Raw genomic sequence first — 24,182 nt, 5'->3', positions numbered from 1 at the left:
TTCTGCCCTCTGATTCCCATTGCTACTTCTTATGGGATGAATCCGACCAGGGCCAAAGAATGGGCCGGGCGTGGTGGCTCATGCCTGTAACCCCAGCACTTTGGGAGGCCGAGGCGGGTGGATCACCTGAGGTCAGGAGTTCGAGACCAGCCTGGCCAACATGGTGAAGTCCTGTCTCTACTAAAAATACAAAAACTAGCCAGGTGTGGTGGTGGCGCCTGTAATCCCAGCTCCTTGGGAGGCTGTGGCAGGAGACCGGGAGGCAGTGAGCCAAGACCATGCCACTGCACTCCAGCCTGGGCAACAAGAGCAAAACTCCATCTCAAAAAAAAAAAAATTAATTAAAAAGAAAAAAAAAAAGAGCCAAAGCATAGGGAACAGGGGATACAGCCTTTACAGGTTAGACTCCAGACTGCAGAATAGGGACTGGATAAAGAATGAATGGGAGAGGGGTACACACTGAAGAAAAATAACCAGCACATGTCTTAAGGTTGTCATGAAAGTTATATAAAACAATGAATATATAAGTGCTTAGTAAACATTGAAGTGCCTTTCATGTGTTCTTCCTTAGTTTTGCAAAGTACGTTAGAGTTTATGGAGTATTTATAAGATGATACGGGAGCACAACGTTGAGAAGTAGACAGCAGTATGCATCCTCTTCCGCCCTCCCACTCTCCAGGCTAATTGGAATGAAGTTAGGCTTATTCTTGTAAGAATTTGGGGAATTAAATGATCAAATTAAAGATGAAAGAACACCCGCTGGGGTGGCAGAGGCTTCAGGCTGTCCTTTGATTTTGCTTCTCTGTCTCTTCCATGGTGATTAAACTTTTGGCTGGGCAATCAACCCACCAGGACAAAGCCTACTTTGCAGCCCCCTTTGCAGTGAGGTCTGACCATGTGGTTGAGGTCCCGGCCCACGAGAGGAAGTGTTGTGTGGCAGCCACCAGGGGCCTTCCTTAGGAGGAAGCAGCTGAGCCAGTTGGGGTTGGCCCAATATGATCCATGGGGTCATGCCCTTTCCCATCTACTTCCCTTCCTGCATTCTGCTGCCTGGAACGTAGATGCCATCTGGCACCACAAGATGACAGCTGCCCCCTGGGGCTGGTGAGCAGCGGTAGGTGGGAGGGAGCCTCATCTCTGAGAATCCCAAACAGCAGAGCTGCCACGTTGAGCCTGGACAACCTCTCTCTGGACTTCATTTACGCAGAGAGAATAAATGTATATCGTGTTGAAGCCCCTATTAGTTTGGGTTTCCTGTCCAGGTCAAATTTGATCCTAATCAATATAGTGCATCTTGGCAAGGCTGTGAGTTGGCAGGCTCCCTTGCACTGCTGCTGCTGGGAGTATTTCTTTACACCTGGGCTTTGGAGAGCAGTGGGCAATACCTGGTACATACACTGTGTCCATCGCACTGGGTTTGTCGGCAGGTAGCAGAAATCCTGGAAGGGTTTACTACACACATAACAGGATTGCCTGGTGCAGCAGATCCACAACACCAACAGATGCAGCCCACCATCTTTTCCTCCTCTCTCTACCATGTGGCTTTTGGCATCACAGTGCAAGAGGACCTGTGCATCTCTGGCATCACATCTAGGGACCCACCTCTGGCTCTTCGGTGCTGGCAGTGGATATGATCTTGTATCACTACTACGGCAGCTCATTGGAGGAGAGGAGAGGGTGCAGGACACAATTTCTGAGCGAGAGGGCAGCTGGACAGGTTGTCCTGTGCATGTTTACTCTCGTATTCACACAGAATAGCCAAGAGAATTGGCAAGACACAACATTTAAAAAAGGAGAAAGAAAAGCAGAAAACACCTTACCGAGTAGAAGGGAGGCAGGACATGGGTGTCCAGGCCCTGAGAGAAATGCCAGATTTCAGGAGCAACCTTTGCAGCCCTGGGGAGGCCAGGTGGTCCTTGGCAAGGCTTGTGAACTCTGGAGCTGTCCCATGACCTTGCTGGGACTTCTGGCGTCCCATCCATTGCTGTATGGTCCTTGTTTCCTATTTGTAAATGTTGAAGGTTGTCATGGAGAAAAAATAAAAACAGGTGACTGTTTAGTTTAGCACAGCACTTGGCATATAGTAATTATTCATGGGTGTTACTTTCTTGTGGCCTCAGTGCTGTGCCAGGCAGGTAAGAGTGGCTGTGAGTGAATCTTGAGGTTGGGCCTGAGCTGAGACACAGAGGCTGCCACAGGAGATGGTAGGAAGCGTGGGTCTTGGGTGCTGCGGGGCCACCGATGCGGACATGGTCACACCCAGCCTGGGACGCAAATTACTTCGCTGAAAACTAACAGGTCGGAGCATACGACTGCCATGGTGGACATTCAACTCAAACATTATTGGTTCAAGAATTGAGAGGGTACAAAATGTTTGCCATTACCCCCAAATCATCTTGTCCTCACCTCTCTGAGCTGATCACGGGGCTTCCTTAGTTGGGAACTGGTGGCTCTTTGCCTCTTACCCTGGGGAGTCACAGCTGCAAGGAACTGGTGGCAGGAATCCCCAGAGGGTTTAGAAGACTCCTCTACCCATTGTGATGGGTGAGCTCCATTCCATGACAACAATGGGCACCTGCACCTTTCCCTCCTAGTAGAGGTTGAGAAGTAAAAATCAGGAACAAGGGGGAGGAGTGGCTTCTCAGATGTGTGGAGCTTATGAAGCCATGGAGAGGTGAGGGAGCCAACCTCAGCCACGTTCAGCTTCCTGGAGAGAATGGCCAAAGGGCGGCGCTTCAACCCACCTTTAGACAAGGATGGGAGATGGGTAAGGAAGACAGTGGCCCCTGACACCTTCCTCATGCCATGTGGGTGTGGTCAACTCTGAGGAGTTCAGATCCTGCTTCTGCTATTACTGCAGCATGACCTTTGACAAATCACTTCACTTATTCAACCTCAGTTTCTTCATTTGTGAAAGGGAATCCCCTAACATTCTTGGGAGAACTGAATGAAATAATGCATGTAAAATGCTTAGCACACTGGAAACTTGTGAATGTCTACTAAGCAGTAATTCCTGCTCTACTTTTTCTTTCTTCTGTAACATCTATCTTCTAACATGCCACAGAACTTATTCTCTTCTGTGCCTTGTCTCCCTTTGTTAGAATGTAAGCTCCATGGAGCTGGCATTCTTGTCTATTTTATTCACTGATGTATCCCCAGTGCTTAGAACAGGGTCTGGAGCATAGGAGACACTCAACCAATATTTGTTGAAGCAATCATATTGTACTAGAAACCTCTAAACAAATTCCTGTTGGCTCCCAATCTGATTCCTTAGCCCCTCCAGCCTATGAAATAGGAAGCATCCAGGAACGCATCATTTACTCATCTTCAACACTTGAAAACTTTCCCTTTCCAGCTACACGCTCTGCCCCAGCCCTTGCTCTTCTGATGTCACTTACAGAGCCCGTTGGATTTATCGCTCTTCTACCATCTTTAAGAAACATTTGGGTCACTCCTAAGTGCGAGGTCTTAGCCTTGACGGCCAAGCACTTCTCTCCTTTCCTCTTGAACAAGTATATTTCATGGCTGACATGTCTTTCCCATTTCTAATTTCTACAATTCATTCACAAAAAGAATGTGAAAGGGAAATCACAACAGTGGACTCACAATGAGAGAAATTGACACAATCAGAGAAAAACCTGGTGTCAACTTCTTTTAGGGCGGCAATAGGTAAAAAGTTATTAAAAATTTTTATTTGTTTAAAAGAAAAACAGAAAAGACTGCAGCAAATTTGGGTCTTGAAAGTTTTCAAAAACTGACTTACTCACTTGGATATAACTTGGCTCAGTAGCTTAGTCTTTCTAAGTCTCAGTTTCTTTATCTGTAAAATGGGTGAATAATATACTAAGGGTAGAAGACCATCGTGGGGGATTCATGATTAATTCACAAGTGCTTCATTCAATGAGTGAGCACATAGAAACCACTTAACATATATATACTTTTGTATATGTGTGTACATATATATGCATACAGAAATGTATACCTTGTTTCATTCCACAAAAATTGAAAGCATGGAAAATGTACACAATAAAATAATACAGTATAAATCAAATAGAAAGTTATAATCAGTTTTATAAATACTTTGGAAGAAGAAGCTGAGTCTGAGAACATATATATCATAGATATAATATTAGATATATATCTAGGATTATATGGTAGATATTTGGGCACCACATTTGACTGTGAGTATGCTGGCAGCCAAAGCAAAATGGGAACTAATGTCAACTCCATAGAGCTAAGTGCCCATGAAGAGAAACGTGTAAGTCGCTCAGACTAAGTAGCTTTCCCTCTAGCTATTACCTACGTATCAGTTAGGATTGTTAGACTGAATTTTATGAAAGGCTGACTAAAGTGACTACAGTGTCTTAACCAAATAGGGATTTCTATTTCTAAAATAACAATGATATCTGGAAGTCAGCCATCCCAGGCTGGTACAGCTGCTCAAGGGAGTCATCAGCAGCTCCCTTTTCAGTGTCCTGTTTCGCCATCCTTAGTGTGGGGTGATTCCAGCTCCAGGCAGTGAGTTCACAACTCAGGCAGGAAAATAAGGGAAGGTCAAGGGACAAAAAGATGGAAGGCACCTGTCACCTAAGTCTGCCCCTTTTTATCAGGAAAACAATATTTTCCTGCTTTCCCAGGAGCCTGCCCCCTAGACCTCTGCTTCCATCTCACTGAGTCACATGGTCAATTTAGCTGCAAGGGAATCTGGGGAGGTGTTTTTCTAACCAACTGCAGCAAAGAACTGGAGTTCTGTAGTAAGGGAGAAAGTGAGAATCAACATTTCATAGGTAGAAATTTTATTTTGTCCTTCTGTCAAGAGTCTGGAAACGTAGCCCAGTCCCTGGGTTTTAGGGAGAAAGGCACCATTCCCCAAAGCTTGGCTTGAGCCTTTGGCACAAATCCTTTCTGCTGTCAGCACCTAAGAGTATAAAAAGAATAGTGCTGATCATGAAGTTTCCCAAAGTAACTTGTAGACGAGGAGGGAAAAATTAAAGAAATTGTTGGCTTTGAGTCAGCAGTAGCCCATTTGGGAGGACAGTAATTTCCACATTAGAGGTGACAGTCATTTTGCAGTTGACCTTGCTGGTTATAATCTAGCTATTGCCAGGTAGGAAAGACTTTTTCCACACACGTTCCCCTTCCTGTTTAATATTTCAGTCATTGAGTGATTGAACACAGCAAAAATTTCACCGCCGACTAGTTAAAAAGCTATATTTCACGGTTACAATATCTAACAGAAGGGTTTATTTCACAGCTATCATGTTATAGCCATTAAATATATATTTTAAAAGAGTGAAATTAAAATGCTAGAGCCTTTTTTTTTTTTTTACAGTGATTTAGTCTACAGACTTGCTGAATACAAATGAACCCAAGTCAGTTGTCATTTAACTGGTAAGAGCCATCATTCTTGATGTTAGAACAGCCTCCCCGCCAGCCCTCAGCCTGATTTTCCACAGTTTCCCAGAGAGAAGTGTTGACTCAGTCAGACCAGAGGAAGGGTAGAAGAAAAGGTTCAGAGCCCAAAGGCCCTTTGTATTACTTATATTTACCTCTCAAAATATTTCTTTGGAAGATATTTTAAAAATAGAAGAATGAATGAGAAATCTGTAGGTTGACTTTGAACACATTTCTAGAATATATTGTTAAGAGAGGAAAGCAAGGTGCAAAGCAGTATATAAGATATAATCTGATTTTTGTAAAGCAGTGTAAGACCTCCTACAGGCACAGGTGTTTATATGTGATCCTATGAGTGCCTGGTTGTTAATATTGTTATCTGGGGTTGGGAGGTATGACAGGAAGCAAAGAAGAAAGCAACCAAAAGCTGCTGTGAAATAACAAGGCAGGGGAGGGGCGTCAAGATGGCTGAGTAGAAGCATTGCATGCCTGCCTCCCCCACTTATAAGAACCAAAATAGCGTACAGGCAATCACACTTTTGAGTACGTTATCCAAGAGAGAATGCTGGAATTCAACAGAGAAGTGACAGGAAACACTGCAAGTGGGGAAAGAGAAAGGAAAAAGGCAGGCCTGTGTGGCCGGGATTGGCTGGGAGCCAGGAGTGACTTCCCAGCATGGGGAAAGGGTAAGTGAGAGACTTCCAGTAGCCCACATGCCCATTGTAGAAATGTACAATTCTGGATGGATGTGGTGGCTCATGCCTGTAATCAGCACTTTGGGAGGCTGAGGTGGTGGATCACCTGAGGTCAGGAGTTCGAGACCAGCCTGGCCAACATGGCGAAACCCCAGCTCTACTGAAAATACAAAAATTAGCCAGGCTCCGTGGTGCATGCCTGTAGTCCCAGCTACTTGGGAGGCTGAGGCAGGAGAATCGCTTGAACCCAGGAGGTGGAAGTTGCAGTGAGCTGAGATTGTGCCACTGCACTCTAGCCTGGACGACAAAGCAAGACTCAGTCTCAAAAAAAAAAAAAAAAAAAAAAAAAAAAGAAAGAAAGAAAGAAAGAAAAGAAAAATAGAAATGTGCAATTCTGGTCATGGAGAACTTCTCAACCCTTTCATCCCTGAAACTAACATAGAGAGATTCCTGGAGACTGTGGGATGGAACGGCTCCAGTGAGGAAGCTTATGCGGGGTTCCTTTCTGAGACCCAAGCTGCTATAGCAAGGTACTATTTTCAAATCTAGCTTTTGGCAGACTGCACGCTGTGCTGGGGCCCAGCAGCGTCTAGACTGGGGCATTATGGAAACTTGGGCTGTTGCTACTGGGACTGAGGAGTGAGCTGAGAGCACTACCACAGCTAAGGCTAAGAAGCAAGTGAGGCACAGGCTGCAGCTGCTGGTCCTGGGAAGTGAGCACTGCCAGGAGGCTGGGATGTGAGCGGGGCAAAAATCAACACTGGGACTTAGTTGTCAGCCAGGGGGTGCCCCTGTAGCCAGAGGCAAGGGGGGGCGAGCCAGGCGTGGGCTACTGCTGCCAAGGTTGGGAAGCAAGCCCTGCCAGGACTGGAGCATGAGAGGGACGTGTGTTCCCCATGCACCAGCCCAGGCTGTGGCCACCAAAGACAAACCCTCCCTCCAGTGACAGGGCCTCAGCACAGCTGCTACCACTTCTCAGCTGAGCACTTCACCTGGGGCCTGCTCCTGCTCACGATGGCTGGTGCCTGCTGTCATAATTTGGGGGCCTGAGCATATGCCCTGGATTTGGCTCCTCTTCCATGGCAGAGCACATAGCCTAGGGTCTTTGGGCTTGCTCAACCCATCCACCACCTTGAGTATGCTCCTCCCACGGAACTCAGATTGGGCCTAAACTTCTGGCCACTACCATCTCAACTGGCCCCTCTGTGCAAGCACCACCTGCAGTCCTAAAGACTGGCCTGCCCAGCCCGTCGCAAGCACTGCCAACATCAATGCACACCACTCAGGACCCCAAAAATCATCCTACCACTGCTACTGCCATCACCCATGCCACACCAGCTGCGTAGGGGCCTGAGAACCCCCCACCTGCCTGATTCACTGCTGCCACTACTGGTATCCAAGCCACCTGGAGGCCCAAGAATTGGCCCACTAGGAATTGCCAAAACAGGTACCAGCTTATACCACTCTGAGGCACAAAGATAGACAGGCTCAGCCAACTGCTGCCACCACCGGGGCCTGAAGACGGACCTACCTGGCATCCTAGTCCCCAGCACAGCTTCTTCACAGCCTCTACTGTTAACCCTAACCCACTGAGGAAATCATATATATCACTAATTGTGGTTACAAAGAAGTCATATACAGCCTGCACGACTGCATGCATGCAGAATCAAAGCAAAGTACCCTATCCAACTGACATCATAGAAACATCTTTAGGAAAATGTCCTCCCTTATGAAAGTAAATTTTAAAACAGGAAGAAGAGGCTGTTACACCAGATGTGCAGATAGTAAGATAAGGACACAAGACACATGAAAAAACAAGGAAATACATTTCCAAAGAGACAAAATAATTCACCAGCAATAGATTTTTTTTTTTTTTTTTTAAGATGGAGTCTTGCTCTGTCACCAGGCTGGAGTGCAGTGGGGTAATCTCATCTTACTCCAACCTCCACCTTCCAGGTTCAAGAAATTCTCCTTCCTCAGCCTCCTAAGTAGCTAGGACTACAGGTGCATGCTACCATACCCGGCTAAGTTTTTGTATTTTAGTAGAGATGGGGTTTCACCATGTTCCCCAGGCTGGTCTGGAACTCCTGAGCTCAGGCAATCTGCCCACCTCAGCCTCCCAAAGTGCTAGGATTATAGGCGTGAGCCACTGCCTAGCAATAGATCTTAATCAAAAAGAAAATTTCCAAATCCCAGATAAAGAATTGAAAATATCCATTTTAGGGGCTAGGTACAGTGGCTCATGTCTGTAATCCCAGCACTTTGGGAGGCTGAGGTGGGCAGATCACTTAAGGTCAAGAGTTCAAGACCAGCCTGGCCAACATGGCAAAATCCCATCTCTACTAACAATATAAAAATTAGCTGGGGGGTGGGGAGTTGGGGAGAGGTAGCATGGGGAGAAATGCCAGATAGAGGTGATGGGGAATAAGGCAGCAAATCACACTGCCATGTGTATACCTATGCAATAATCTTGCATGTTCTTCACATGTACACCAAAACCTAAAATGCAATAAAATAAAATTTTAAAAAAATTAGCTGGGCATGGTGGTACCTGCCTGTAATCCCAGATGCTCTGGAGGCTGAGGAAGGAGGATCAATTGAGCCTGGGTAGTGGAGGTTATAGTGAGCTTAGATTGCACCACTGCACTTCAGCCTGGGCAACAGAGTGAGACTCTGTCTCAAAAATAAAATAAAATAAAATAAATTCATTTTAAAAAAGCTCAGTGAGATACAAGATAATTCTAAGACTAATACAAAGAAATCAGAAAAATAATTCAGGATATAAATGAGAAATTTGCCAAGGAAGTAGATATTTAGAAGAAAAAAAAAAGAACCAAATAGAAATTCTGAAATTGAAGAACTCATGGAAGAAATACCAAATACATTTGAAAGCTTCAACATTAGAATTGATCAGGCAGAAGACTCCCAGAACTTGAAGACAGGTCTTTTGAAATAATCCAGTCAGACAAAGTAAAAAAAGAAGAATTGAAAGTATGAGCAAAGTCTTTGCTACATTTTGGACAACATAAAGTGATCAAACATTTAAGTTATCAGTATCTTCCAGAGGAAAGAAACAAAGAAAGTATTAGAAAACCAATTTAACACAATAATAGAAAAAAACTTTCTATGTCTAGAAAGAGATTTAGACATTCTGGTACAAGAAGTTTAACAGTCCCCAGACAGATACAGTACAAAAGTCTTCTCCATGACACATTATAATCAGACTATCTAAAGTCAAAGATGAAGAAAAAATTCTAAAAGCAGCAAGGGAAAAGCATTAGTCATCAATATAGGAAACTCTATCAGACTAACAGTAGATTTCTCAGCAGAAACCTTACAGATCACAAGACAATGGGATGGTATATTCACAATGCTGAGAGAAAAAACTGCCAGTCAAGAATACTATTTCCAGCAAAATTATCCTTTACAATTGAAGGAGAAATACAGTCTTTCCCAGACAAGCAAACGCTGAGGGAGAGACTTTGTTACCACTGGACTGACCTTTTGAGAAATGCTAAAGGGATCCCTGGAAGTGAAAGGACAATATTTACCATCATGAAAATATACAAAAGTATAAAACTCACTTGTAAAGCAATCACACGAAGGAAGAAGAGAAAGGATTCAAATTGTACCACTACAGAAATCCACCAAATCATAATGACAATCAGTAAGATAAAAAGAAAGGAACAAAGAATATATAAACAACAAGAAAATAATTTTATAATATGATAGGAACAAAGCCTCACATATCAATAATAACTTTCAACTTAAACATTAAATTATCCACTTAAAAGTTATAGAATGGCTGTTTGAATGGAATAAAAAAAAATCCAACTATATGCTGCTTATAAGAAACTCACCTACCAGTAAAGACATATAGATAGACTGAAAATAAAGCCATGATAAAAAGATATTCCATGCAAGTGGAAAACAAAATAAGACAGGTAGACAAGAATAGAGAAAAAAAATAAAAAGGAATGAATAAAACCTGTGAGAAATATGGGATTATATAAAAAGACCAAGCCTATGACTGATTGGGGCACCTGACAGAGACAGGGAGAACAGAATCAAGTTGACAAACACTTTGGGATATCATTCAAAACTTCCCCAACCTAAAAAGACAGGCCAACATTCAAATTCAGGAAACCCAGAGGGCCCCAGTAACATTCTCCAAGAGAAGATAAACTCAAGACACATGATCATCAGATTCTCCAAGGAAGGAAAAGATGTTAAGGGCAGCCAGAAAGAAAGGCCAGGTCACCTTCAATTAGAAGTCCATCAGACTAACAGCAGACCTCTCAGCAGGAACCCTGTAAGCCAGAAGAAACTGGGGGAGGTCAACATTTTTTCTTTCCTTGCCTCTTTCTTTTCTTTTCTTTCCTTTCCTTTCCTGATTTCTCTTTCTTTCTTTCTTTCCTTCTTTCCTTCTTTCCTTCTCTCTCTTCTTTCTCTTTCTTTCCTTCCTTCCTTCCCTCTCTCCCTCCCTCCCTCCTTCCCTCCCTCTTACCTTCCTTCCTTTTTTCCTTCCTTTCTTCCTTCCTTCCTTCCCTCCTTCCTTCCTTCCTTCTCTCTCTCTCTTTCTTTCTTTCCTTCTTTCTTTTTAAAGATAGAGTCTTGCTCTTGTCACCCAGGCTGGAATGCAATGCTGTGATCTTGGCTCACTGCAACCTCTCCCTCCTGGGTTCAATTGATTCTCCTGCCTCAGTCTCCTGAGTAGCTGAGATTACAGGTACCTGCCACCATGCTTAGCTAATTTTTGTATTTTTAATAGAGATAGGCTTTCACCATGTTGGCTCAGGCTGATCTTGAAATCCTAACCTCAGGTGATCTGCCCATTTCAGGCTCCCAAAGTGCTGGGACTCCACACATGAGCCACTGTGTCCAGCCTTAACATTCTTAAAGCAAAGAATTTCCAACCCATAATTTCATATCTGGCTAAACTAAGCTTCATAAGTGAAGGAAAAATAAAATCCCTTTCAGACAAGCAAATGCTGAGGGAATTTGCCACCACCAGGCCTGCCTTGCAAGAGCTTCTGAAGGAAGCACTAAACATGGAAAGGAAAAACAATTACTGGTCACTGGAAAAACACACTGAAGTACAAAGACCAATGACACTATGAAGCAGCGACATCAATAAGTCTGTGAAAATAACCAGCTAGCATCATGATGACAGGATCAAATTAATACATAACAATATTAACCTTAAATGTAAATGGGCTAAATGCCCCAATTAAAACACAGAATGGCAAGCTGAATAAAGAGTCAAGACATATTAGTGTGCTGTATTCAAAAGATCCATCTCATATGCAAAGACACACATAGGCTCAAAATAAAGGGATGAAGGAAAATTTACCAAACAAATGGAAATCAGAAAGAAGCAATGGTTGTGATCCTAGTTTCTGATGAAACAGACTTTAAACCAACAAAGATCCGAAAAGACAATGTAGGGCATTAAATAATGGTAAAGGGATCAATTCAACAAGAAGAGCTAACTATTCTAAACATACATGCGCCCAATACAGGAGCACCCAAATTCATAGAACAAGTTCTTAGAGACATACAAAGAGACTTAGACTCCCACACAATAATACTGGGAGAGTTTAACACCCCATTGTCAATATTAGACAGCTCATTGAGACAGAAAATTAACAAGAATATTCAAGACTCAAACTCAGCTCTGGATCAAGGGGACCTGATAGATATCTACAGAAGTCTCCCCATAAAAACAACAGAATATACATTCTTCTTAATGCCACATGGCATTTACTCTAAAACTGAACACATAATTGGAAGTAAAACACTCCTTGGCAAATGCAACAGAACTGAAATAATAACAAACAGTCTCTCAGGCCACAGTGCAATCAAATTATAACTCAAGATTAGGAAACTCACTCAAAACCACAAAACTACATGGAAATTGAGCAATCTGCTCTTGAATGACTCCTGGGAAAATAATGAAATTAAGGCAGAAATCAAGGAATTCTTTGAAATCAATGAGAACAAAGAGACAACATACTACAATCTCTGGGACACTGCTAAAGCAATGTTAAGAAGGAAATTTACAGCACCAAATTCCCACATCAAAAAGCTAGAAAGATCTCAAATGGACACTCTAACATCATAAGTAAAAGAACTAGAGAACTAAGAGCAAATGAACCCCAAAGCTAGCAGAAGCCTAGAAATAACCAAGATCAGAGTGGAACTGAAGGAGATACAGATACGAAAAATGTTTTTAAAAAATCAATGATCAGGAGTTGGTAAAAATTGATAAAATAGACAGACTACCAGCTAGATTAATAAAGAAGAAAAGAGAGAAGACTCAAATAGACACGATGAAAAATGATAAAGGGGATATCGCCACCGACCCCACAGAAATACAACCAACCATCAGAGGGTATTCTAAACACCTCTATGCAAATAAACTAGAAAATATAGAAGAAATGGACATATCCACTCTCCCAACACTGAATCAGGAAGAAGTTGAATCCCTGAATAGACCAATAACAGTTCTGAAATTGAGGCAGTCATTAATAGCCTACCAACCAACCAAAGCCCAGGACTAGATGGATTTATAGCCGAATTCTACCAGAGGTACAAAAAGGAGCTGGTACCATTTCTTCAGAAACGATTCCAAAGCATTAAAAAGGAGGAACTTCCTGCTATTTATTTTATGAAGCCAGCATCATCCTGATACCAAAATCTGGCAGAGATACAACAAAAAAAGCAAACTTCAGGCCAATATCCGAGATGAAGGTTGATGCAAAAATGCTCAATAAAATATTGGCAAACTGAATCTAGCAGCATGTCAAAAAGCTTATCCACCACAATCAAGTCAGCTTCATCCCCAGGATGCAAGGCTGGTTCAATGTACACAAATCAATAAATGTAATTCATCACATAAACAGAACTAAAGACAAAAACCACATGATTATCTCAATAGACACAAAAAGGCCTTTAATAAAATTCAACGTCCCTTCATGTTAAAACTCAATAAACTAGATGTTGATGGAACATACCTCAAAACAGTGAGAGCCATTTATGACAAACCCACAGTGAATGTCATACTGGATGGGCAAAAGCTGGAAGCACTCCCCTTGAAAATCAGTATAAGACAAGGACACCTCCCTCATCATTCCTATTCAACATGGTATTTGGAAGTTCTGGACAGGGCAATCAGGTAAGAGAAAGAAATAAACTGTATTTGAATAGGAAGAGAGGAAGTCAAACTGTCTGTTTACAGATGACATAATCCTGTGTCTAGAAAACCCCATCATCTCAGAACAAAACTGGAGGCGTCACACTACCCGACTTCAAACTATACTGAAGGCTACAGTAACAAAAACGGCGTGATACTGATATAAAACCAGATACATAGACCAGTGGAACAAAAAAGCTAACTCAGAAATAAGACTGCACATCTACAAGCATCTGATCTTCAACAAGCAATGGGAAAAGGATTCCCTATTTAATAAATGCTGCTGGGAGAACTGGCTAGCAATATGGAGAAAATTGAAACTGGGTCCCTTACTTATACCTTATGCAAAAATTAACTCAAGATGGATTAAAGACTTAAATGTAAAATCCAAAACTATAAAAACCCTAGAAGAAAATCTAGGCAATACCAGTCAGGACATAGTAAGAGGCAAAGATTACATGATTAAAATGTTAAAAAGCAATTGCAATGAAAGTAAAAATTGGCAAATGGGATCTAATTAAACTAAAGAGCTTTTGGACAGCAAAATAAACTATCATCAGAATGAACAGGCAACCTACAGAATGAGAGAAAATTTTTACAATCTATCCATGTGACAAAGGTCTAACAATCAGAATCTGCAAGGAACTTCAACAAATTTACAAGAAAAAAACAATGCCATTTAAAAGCGGGCAAAGGACATAAACATACTTCTCAAAAGAAGACATTTATGTGGCCAACAAACATGAAAAAAAGCTCAACATCACTGATTATTAGAGAAATTCAAATCAAAACCAAAATGAGGTACCATCTGATGCCAGTCAGAAATGGTGGTAATTAAAAAGTAAAGTCTGGGCATGGTGACTCATGTCTGTAATTCCAGCACTTTGGGAGGCCAAGGTGGGTATATCACAAGGTCAGGAGTTCAAGACCAGCCTGACCAATATTGTGAAACCCTGTATCTACTAAAAATACAAAAATTAGCCAGGCATGGTGGGGGACACCTGTAATCCCAGCTGCTCGTGAGGCTGAGGCAGGAGAATTGCTTGAACCCGGGAGATGGAGGTTGCAGTGAGCCAAGATAGTACCACTGCACTCCAGCCTGGTAACAGAGAGAGACTGTCTCAAAAAAAAATAAAAAATAAAAAAGTCAAGAAATAGTAGATGCTAGTGAGGCTGTGGAGAAATAGAAATGCTTTTACATTGTTGATGGAACCATTGTGGAAGACAGTGGGTGATTCCTCAAAGACTCAGAAGCAGAAATACCATTTGACCCATCAATCCCATTACTGGGTATATACCCAAAGGAATAGAAATATTTCTGTTATAAAATACATGCATGCATATGTTCTTGCAGCACTATTCACAATAGCAAAGACTTGGAACCAACCCAAATGGCCATCATCAAAGATAGACTGGATTAAGAAAATGCGGCACATATATACCATGGAATACTATGTAGCCATAAAAAAGGATGAATTCATGTCCTTTGTAGGGATATGAATAAAACTGGAAACCATAATTCTCAGCAAACTAACACAAGAACAGAAAAGCAAACACCCATATTCTTACTCATAGTGGGAGTGGAACAATGAGAACACATGAACACAGGGAGGGGAACATCACACTGGGAACTGCTGGGGAGTAGGGGCTAGAGGAGAAATAGCATTAGGAGAAATACCTAATGTAGATGACAGGTTGATGGGTGCAGCAAACCACCATGGCACGTGTATACCTGTGTAACAAACCTGCACGTTCTGCACACGTACCCCAGAAAAAGTATAATAAAAAATAATATATATATATATATATATATATATCTCAGAGAGATAGGTGCACTTGCATGTTTATTGCAGCACTATTCACAATAGCAAAGATACAGAGTCAATCTAAGTGTTTGTCCGTGGACGAATGGTTAATGAAAATGTGATTGCTATTCAGGCAAAAATATTTGCAAACTATCCACACTATTGGGGTGTATACCTTTTCTCTTTGTATCAAAGCTACTATATCAGGTAGGTATTATTCCCATTTTACAGATAGGGAAACTGAGGCTTGGGAATGTTTAGTCTCTTGCATTAGGCTCTCCTAGGAGATAGGAGAGAGCTGGGGCTGGACTCAGGAGCGCTGAACGTCCAGCCTCTGACCCAACCACATGAAGCTTCCTTCTCCCTTTGTGGGAATTTTCATTGAATTGGGGTTTGTCTTTTACTTCCATTTATTTCCTCCTAGAGAGTCCTGCATCAGAGCTCACTTTGTTTGGGTGGCTTTAAAGAGGTGCCATTCAAATAAAATTAGGGTGAGTTTCTCTCGCCATCAAGAGCCAGCCACACTCCCCTTCAGGAATGAAAGACTCATCACTCCGGCTGCTGGAGTGTGACCCTGACTGCCCACCCCTAGGGATCCGCTGGCTGAAGAGAGCTGCCTCCCTGGGGTCACCCCCTCTTCTGGGGGGTAGCCCAGGAAATCAATCCAATGCCTCATTGCTTAGGGTGCACAGAGACTGGGTCCCCTCTCCTCAACTCTGAGGGCCACCCCGTGTCCAGAGCTCCCAGCTGGGTCAACAGAGGCCCTTGTTGGGACTACCTCCGTCTGCCCAGTCCTGTTTACTTCCCAGGCTTTTGTTGGGAGATCAAAAGGGTACATTCTAGATAACCCTCGCTGTCTCTGGCCATACCACCCTAAACGCTTCTGATCTCAGAAGCTAAGCAGGGTCAGGCCTGCTTAGTGCTTGGATGGGAGACCACCTGGGAATACTGGGTGCTGTAGGCTTTTAAAAACAATAATAATAAAAATAAATTAATTAATTAAAAAAAAAGATAATCCTCACTGTCCTCCCTTTTCTTGCTTCACACCTTTCTACCCCCTCTCTTTCCCTCCTAGACGTTACCTCCCCTCTATCATCCCACATTACCAGCGGAGAATCACTGGGGACTCTGTTCCTCTCCTTCCCCTTGTCTTAGGGCCACCTCATGCCTACAGTGCTGGAGGCTGGCTGGCTGCCATGAACGTGGGTTGGCTCCTAGGCCCCCGGTACCGGGAGCTCCCTGACTGCAGGAAGGATCTCGAATAACACATTTCTGTCTTCTCAGAACGCGTCTGCTCACTCTCTGAGGACCACACCGTCCTTCCCAGGCTCTGGAAGCATTTCCAGGTGCCAGCACAGCAGGGGTGGCCTCTGTAACTTGAAACAACCGGCAGTGATGGCTCTGGGCCATCACAATGTTTTTTGTCTTGGAAAGAATACTTGAAAATTAGAAAAATTATGCCATTTCCATTGCATGCCAAAAGCACCCAAATTGCATTTTAATCACTGTGGAGAGGAAGCCCTGATACTTGGCTTGTGGATTCAGATGTGTCTGGTTTTAATCAAGGCGTGTGCTGTTCTTCCAGTTCCCTCACATCGGGCTAACGCAAAAGACACCAGAATCCATCACCAGTGCTACGTTAAAAGAGCCCCATCGTCCGCACTTGTCTCGGCAAGTGGAGGGGAAGCTGCCGCCCATATACAAATTCCGGGAGAAGGTGAGTCCTGATCACTAACCACAGCCACGTGCTCCTGTGGATCTCCGAGGGGGCAGCGCTACTGGCAGGTTTGGCCAAACAATTCTTCCTTGTAAGACACTGTGCATGTACTATCCCTGGACTCCTAAGGGCTGGTATTCTCCCCACCTGTACCTTGGTGCTCTGCAGAAGGAATTACCTCCTGCTACAGAAAATCAGTTAGCTCTTCCACGAACAAGAAGCAACCTCCTCTTCCAGCCCACAGCTCACTAACATGCACCTCACGCCTCCCCGGCTGATTCCAAGCAACCTCAAGTCCCTGAAGTGGCATGAAGGAGAAGCCAGGGTCCCATTCCATGCCTGCCAGGGTCACCCCAAGGCCTTGGGCCAGGGCTCTGGTCTCCTGGGACCCTTAATGGTCAGATGACAGAGTTGGGCTACATGGCCTCGAAAGTCTTTCCCAGCTTTTGGCTCCATGAGTCTATGCACTTTTCCATCCTTGCCTCCAAGTAAGGTGTTTTGAAAGAGAATTTTTATGACTTTCAGGAAGCTGGAAATAAGGTCGGGGTTCAAAGCCCTGTGCTGACAAGCACGTGGACATCCTCCCCACCCTGTGTGTCTGTTCCATCTCTGGGGCCAGGTTTAATGGTCTCTCTTAGAGGTCGCTTTGCCTCATCCATCTTCCTCCCACTTCACCCTATCCCAGTTTTGAAAACATGCAGGATTCTACCGTGTGCCTTTTCTCTCTCCCATCCTCCCTTTCCAGCAAGCTGTGAATAACCACTTCCCCTTCTCCGTTCACGACAATCGGCACAGTTTGGAGAACTATGGATCCTACTTTGACTCCGTGAGTATTTCTTTCCAAATTATTAATAAAACAGGGAGCAAGAAAAGGGATCTTGATTTTTGGAGGTGTGTAGAAGATAGAGGACTGACCTCAAAACTGGAACAAGGGCAAAACAAAGCGAGGTCTTAAGTGAAACTCATAACAGATTTTTTAAAATGCTGGAAGCTCTCAGAGATCCACAAAACTTTCACCATCTGCATCAGTGCTCTGCCTAGGGTTATGTGCGCTTCATCCTTCTCCAAGTGCCTTCGAATAAATTGTCTTTTGCGAGCTTTCCTGTGAAGATCTTTTGTAGACATATTCGGCCGTATACGTATTTGCTATTCACAATAGCAAAGCTACAGAATCAATCTAAGTGTTCGTCAACGGACGAATGGTTAATGAAAATGTGATTGCTATTCAGGCAAAAATATTTGCAGCCTATTTACACTATTGGATGGTATACATTTTCTCTTTGTATCAAAGCTACCATATCGGGTATTGGTATTATTCCCATTTTACAGATAGGGAAACTGAGGCTTGGGAATGTTAATCTTTCGCATCAGGCTCTCCTAGGAGATAGGAGAGAGCTGAGGCTGGACTCAGGAGTGCTGAATGTCCAGCCTCTGACCCAACCACATTATGCTCTACTTGGAGGGACTACTATACGTATCTCAGGATGGCAGAGCCAGGATCCATGAGGAAAGATCAGAAGGAGGAGGAGCTTACATAATATAAGGAAGGGTTTCCTCGCAACTGGAGTTGCCTTTTCTCTGCAGATGGTGAGTTCCCCGTCACTAGAGAACACAAAGTTTGCCACAATGGTGGTTAACACAGCATTATGTGATAGAAATGTAGTATAAACTGTGTGCATAATTTAAAATCTTTTAGTAGTCACATTAAGTACAAAGAAACAGGTGAAATTCAGTTCAATAATATAGTTTATTGGCTGGGAGCAGTGGCTCACACCTGTAATCCCAGCACTTTGGGAGGCTGAGGTGGGAGGATCACTTGAGGCCAGGAGCTTGAGACCAGCCTGGGCAACATAGTAAGACCCTGTGTCTACAAAACATTAAAAAATTAGCTAGGTGTGGTGGTGCATGCCTGTTGTCCCAGCTACTCAGAAGACTTAGGTGGGAGGTTCACTTGAGCCCAGGAGTTCAAGGCTGCAGTAAGCTATGATCACGAAAACTGCACTCCAGCCTGGGTGTCACAGTGAGATTCTATCTCAAACAAACAAGAATAATTTATTTAGCCCAATAATTCTCCAAATGATCCATTCAACATGTAATCAATATAAACAATTAATGAGATATTTTACATTCCTTCTTTCAAACCAACTCTTTTTAAAGAGTTTGTATTTTACACTTTCACATAAATGGCTCACCATTTGTAAAGCTTCTGCCACATACCAACATCTCATATTATTGTAAATACATGAGATGTTTAATCCTCACAACAATCCTGCAGGCCTTACACGTATCATACCAATTTAGAGATGAGCAAATTGAGATCCAGTAAAGTTAAACAGCTTGCCCCAAATCTCTCATTCCTCTAGACTGCAATGTCTTAATTAAATAGAAATGCCTTAACCCCCAAAATCTGGTTTTCTTCTGGCAGAATGTTGAAAACAGAACCAGAATATCCACTTCGCCTCCCTCTGTAAATGGAGTGCTTAATATTATTTTTTAAATAACCAAAGCAACATATGTCCTTTAAAAAATGGAAATAGTATAGAATTGTATAAAATTAAAAATAAATTCACACCCTTATTTTCCTTCCTCACAAGCTGACCTTGATGATTCACTGCTCGTAATGATTTTGTGGGTAAAATTTGAGAATTTTTCCAATTCACACTCAAACATGCACACATAGATGTATATCTGTTAATTATATAAACAGGATTGTACCACATGTATTTTGTCAGAGTTATGATAGTCTTCTAGAAAGCCTTGGAAGTTTTCCAACTTTCTCTATGTTCTGGAATAGCTTATATAACATTTGGATTTTCAGTTTATGAAGGTTAGAAAGAATTTGCCTATGAAATAACTTGAGTTTGATGTGTTTTTTAGAGTCAGTTTTTTATTACCTTTTCTTTCTCTCTTGATTATTATTCTATTCAAACTTTCTACCTCTTTTTGGGTAGATTTTGCTGATATGTATTTGCCTAAAATTTATCTAATTCATTTCAATTTTACTGGCATAACATCTCTCAAAGTAGTCCTATTTTGCTGATCCTTTAAAACTTTTTTCAGTTGAATGTTTAGACCACATACTTGTAATTGTTTTTGTTAATAATCTACTAAAACTATAAGTAGTCTTTAGATTATTGGCTTGGCTACATCCCAAAGGTTTTTCCAGTTAAGGTCTCATTATTTGCTTTCAAATAGCCTATGATTTAATTTTTAATTTCCCTTTTCCTAAGAAAAATTAGAAGGCTGTTTTGAATTATCTGTATGGTTAAAAATTTTAGAAATAATCTATTCCTTGCTAATATCTAGTTGCATGGGTTATGGTAAATTTTAAAGAGTATTATCTAAGACTTTCATGTTTTGAATTATGAGATTTTCTTCGTTGCCTTGTATGTGATTAACTTTAACAAACGTGTCATGGCTGTTTACAAATAATATATATTCCCCCCATTGGTTACAAAGTTCTTTATACTTATTAATTTACGACTGTAATTATGTCATTTAAATCTTTATATCCTTTTTTAAATTTTTGTACTGATATGTCAATTTCTGCCTCTAAGATTATTCTTGAGCTTCTAAAGTTCTTTTTTGCTTCATATGATTTAATACCATATCTTTCTGCATAAAAAATTTTTCTCGTTTTATTTTCATGGTGGTTTTTGCCATTTATCAGTATGAAGTGTTTCTCGTTATATGCGTGATGCCTTTAGCCATAACTTCTATCCACATTATGATAGTAGCATTGCCACTAACACTCTCTTTTTGCTAATGTTTGTTCTTTGTGTTATGGTCCATTCCTTTGTCTCCATAATTTTTAGTCATTTTCTTTGCATTTGTTTTCTATTATAAATAGAATACAGCATAGTTTAAAAAAATCCAAGAATCTATTTCTTTATATGAGAATGTAGCCTATTCACATTATTATGACAATTGATGGTTTTGGTTTTATTTCTGCCATCTCACTTCCGTGTTTCCTATTTATTATGCTCACAGATTGTTTCTTTTTTCTTTCTCTCCTGACTTTGCTAGATTGATTGAATTTATTTGCTCACTCTGACTTCTGATATTCTATGAGTACTTACTCTCAAATATAAATATTTGATAATTATATTAAGACTATATTACTCTATGTATAAAAATTAATAACTATAGCTTTTCCCCAAGAATACGGTAAGTCTTCCAGCGTGCCTTACCTCACTCGTTTCCTGCTCCGGGGCTGCTGTGCGGCTGGCGGGGTTGTATTTCCGCAACTCCTGTTGGTGCCGTTTTTGGACTTCCACTGGGAGTTCAAAGATGTTGCCCTAATTTCCCTAATCAAGTTGAAATCCTGGAGTTTCAGCTGCAGATTCTTTTCCTTCTGTTTCCCTCCTTCTGTCCTCTCCTTTTTGTGAATTTGTACAGTTCAATACATTTCATAGTCGCATTATTAGCAAGCATTTAGACTTCATCATAAATTTTACTTGCTACTTTCCGGGCAGCTCTTTTCCCAGTTTTCATCATCCCTTTCTTTTACTTGTTTTTTTTATTTTTGCTGGAGTATCCTCAAGTAATTTTTTTTTTTTTGAGACAGAGCTTTAATTCTTGTCTCCCAGGCTGGAGTGCAGTGGTGCAGTCTCGGCTCGCTGCAACCTCTACTTCCCGGGTTCAAGCAATTCTCCTGCCTTGGTCTCCCGAGTAGCTGGGATTACAGGCGCTCACCACCACGCCCAGCTAATTTTCATATTTTTTTAGTAGAGACAGGGTTTTACCGTGATGGCCAGGCTGATCTTGAACTCCTGACCTCAGGAAATTTGCCTTCTTTGTCCTCACAAAGTGCTGGGATTAAAGGCATGAGCCACTGCACCCAGCCAAGAAATTCTTTAGAAGCTTACTTGGACATTGTGCCCCTCATCATACACCTGTCCCTCCAGTGCCACGCCCCTCCTATTCTCCCCACTCTGGTTCTGAGGGCTGGTCTACATGGACTACGTTCCTCCCAGTCCCCTCAGTCCTGGAGCCATTGCACAGCCCCTCGGGGTGTCCCTACGCATACCCACACGTATATACATAGTCTCTTTATAGACTGTTTCCTAATTACCCTAATTGGAATGTGCTTTGTGTCTCCTGCTGTGAAGCTGACCCAACCTTCATCACAGACAACCTCACTTTACTGATGTGACATCTATGTAATGTAATGTCCATTTCCTTTCCGTCACTCACATCAGTATAGTGTTTTCTTTCTTAGTTTTTGCCTAGTTGTGATCAAACAGAATTTACAATTTTGAGTACACAGAAATTCTCAGGTTTACATGGAAGGTGCTGAGAGTGAATGAGGGAGCCTGTAGGTCAGGACCCAAAGGTACCGGGTCCTTTAGGGGAGCCCTCAGGGTTGGGAAAGAATTTGGCCTCCGCAGACTTTCCAGAGAAAGAGTCGTCATCAGTCCCACTGAGTACCAGGGAGGCAGCTCAATGCTGGGGAGTGGGGAAGGTCGGGGTGTTGGGGTGTGGGAACCTATGTTGGTCCGTAGGATTGAGGCTGGCCTACAGGCTGTTTCTGGTTGCATTCCTGCTGGTTCTGCCTTCCATGTCTCTAAAAGCCCAGGCCCCTTGGTGGCACCGGAAGGCTGTGAGGACAATAACAGAACCCTATCAGGGTGTCGTGTCAATGCGTAGCTTTCAACAGGCTGGTAAAGGAGACCTTGAGACAGTCGTGCTAGGGTGCATTTAAACATATGTCATGTAACCGATTTTCAGAAAGACCTCAGGACTATGTGACCCTGAGGCTGGGCACAGTGGCTCAAGCTTGTAATCCTAGCACTTTGGGAGGCTAAGGTGAACAGATTGCCTGAGCTTAGGAGTTCAAGACCAACCTGGGCAACATGGCAAAACCCTGTCTCTACTGAAAATACAAAAACTTAGCCAGGCGTGGTGACACGTACCTGTAGTTCCAGCTACTGAGGAGGCTAGGGCATGAGAATTGCTTGAACTTGGGAGGCAGAGGTTGCAGTAAGCTGAGATCATGCCACTTAACTCTGGCCTGGGTAACACAGCGAGGCTCCATCTCAGAAAACAAAAAAACCAAAACTATGTGACCTTGAATATTTTCCTTCTAATCTTGTAATTCTTCAATTCTTCTCCAGGGCCTGGGACGTAAGAAGATCTCTCCAGAGAAGAGGCAGCACTTTTCAAGAAATTTTAATCTCTGGGCATGTGACTATGTTCCGTCTTATCTTGATGGCTTTTCAAATAATCAAATATCATATGTGTATAAAGAAGCCGTGGTGGTCTCAAGTTTCAGACGCTTTCCACGATGCTACAAAGAGATGTGGAACACGTTTGTGTTTCTTCCTGAGCGAAGCTATACAGAGTTTTTGAAAAAGAAACCCAAAGTAAGGTTCGCTATTGACAAAAAGGTTGTTTCTTCCCTGGAGTCCTAATCCTTCCAGAAGATTCTTGATGAATTTTGTAATATTGGTATTTCATCAGACATCCTAAAAGTATATGTTGTCTGATCCAACACTACTATTTAATTTTTTGAGTACTTTTATGATTTTCACAAGGTTAAAAAACATTCGTATCATTATGAAATAAATATGTGATGATATACACATGTGTAAATAAACTTTTCGGATTGCCACATTTACTTTTGGGGAATTTTTAAAAGTACATCTTTAATATATGGTCGCATTTTCATTTTGAGATTTCAAACAATACAGAGGAAACAAAAGTCCTCCTTGATTTCATCAAATCTCCAATCTTGTATGTCCTCAGAAGTAAGTTAAGCACTTGTTTTAATCTGTATTTATAATCAGATACATCTACATAACCCATAACATTTTGAACATTACTATGTTACACAGTGCAAAATATACTACAACTTTTCTTTTCTTTTTTTTTTTTTTTTTTTTTTTTTTGAGACAGAGTCTTACTCTGTCTCCCAGGCTGGAGTGCAGCGTCATGATCTCGGCCCATTGCAACCTCTGCTTCCTGGGTTAAGTGAGTCTCCTGCCTCAGCCTCCCAGTATCTGGGATTACAGGCATGCGCCACCACATCAGGCTAATTTTTGTATTTTTAGTAGAGATGAATTCTCACCTTGTTGTCTAGGCTGGTCTTGAACTCCTGACCACAAGTGATCCGCCCACCTTAGCCTCCCAAAGTGCTGGGATTACAGACATGAGCCACTGCGCCTGGCCTTCTACAGCTTTCTTTTGATACTTAATAATGTGTGTTGGAGTTCTTGCAGTGTTAGTATGAATAGGCTGATTTTTAAAAAAATCAGTGCCTATATTTCCAAATACAAATCCACTCTGTTTTAAATAATTATCTTAATAGACATTTGAATCATTTCTAGTTTTTTTCCTGTTAGACACAATGGCACGTGAACATGCTTTATCAGCCT

At 42.1% G+C, this 24,182-nt stretch overlaps 1 protein-coding gene across 1 annotated transcript; it reads left to right on the top strand.

The window, feature by feature from the left end:
• The first annotated feature begins 2,573 nt into the window (after positions 1-2,573).
• TEX36 (testis expressed 36) lies at positions 2,574-23,425 on the top strand. The gene is made up of 4 exons (XM_003922109.4): positions 2,574-2,767; positions 16,675-16,806; positions 17,552-17,632; positions 22,923-23,425. Exons 1-4 carry the CDS (start codon positions 2,717-2,719, stop codon positions 23,217-23,219), a joined length of 561 nt encoding a protein of 186 aa, XP_003922158.1. The 5' UTR covers positions 2,574-2,716; the 3' UTR covers positions 23,220-23,425.
• The last annotated feature ends 757 nt before the right edge of the window (positions 23,426-24,182 follow it).

This window comes from Saimiri boliviensis, chromosome 12 (genome assembly GCF_048565385.1).
Source record: "Saimiri boliviensis isolate mSaiBol1 chromosome 12, mSaiBol1.pri, whole genome shotgun sequence".
NCBI lineage: Eukaryota > Metazoa > Chordata > Mammalia > Primates > Cebidae > Saimiri > Saimiri boliviensis.
This window is presented reverse-complemented; position numbering and strand designations above follow the sequence as displayed.

Coding starts and splice junctions, on each gene's coding strand:
- TEX36 (XM_003922109.4), top strand. CDS start 2,717: ATGGCCAAAGGGCGGCGCTTCAACCCACCTTTAGACAAGGATGGGAGA. Junction 2,768..16,674: donor TAGACAAGGATGGGAGATGG/GTAAGGAAGACA, acceptor CTGTTCTTCCAG/TTCCCTCACATCGGGCTAAC. Junction 17,633..22,922: donor ATGGATCCTACTTTGACTCC/GTGAGTATTTCT, acceptor ATTCTTCTCCAG/GGCCTGGGACGTAAGAAGAT.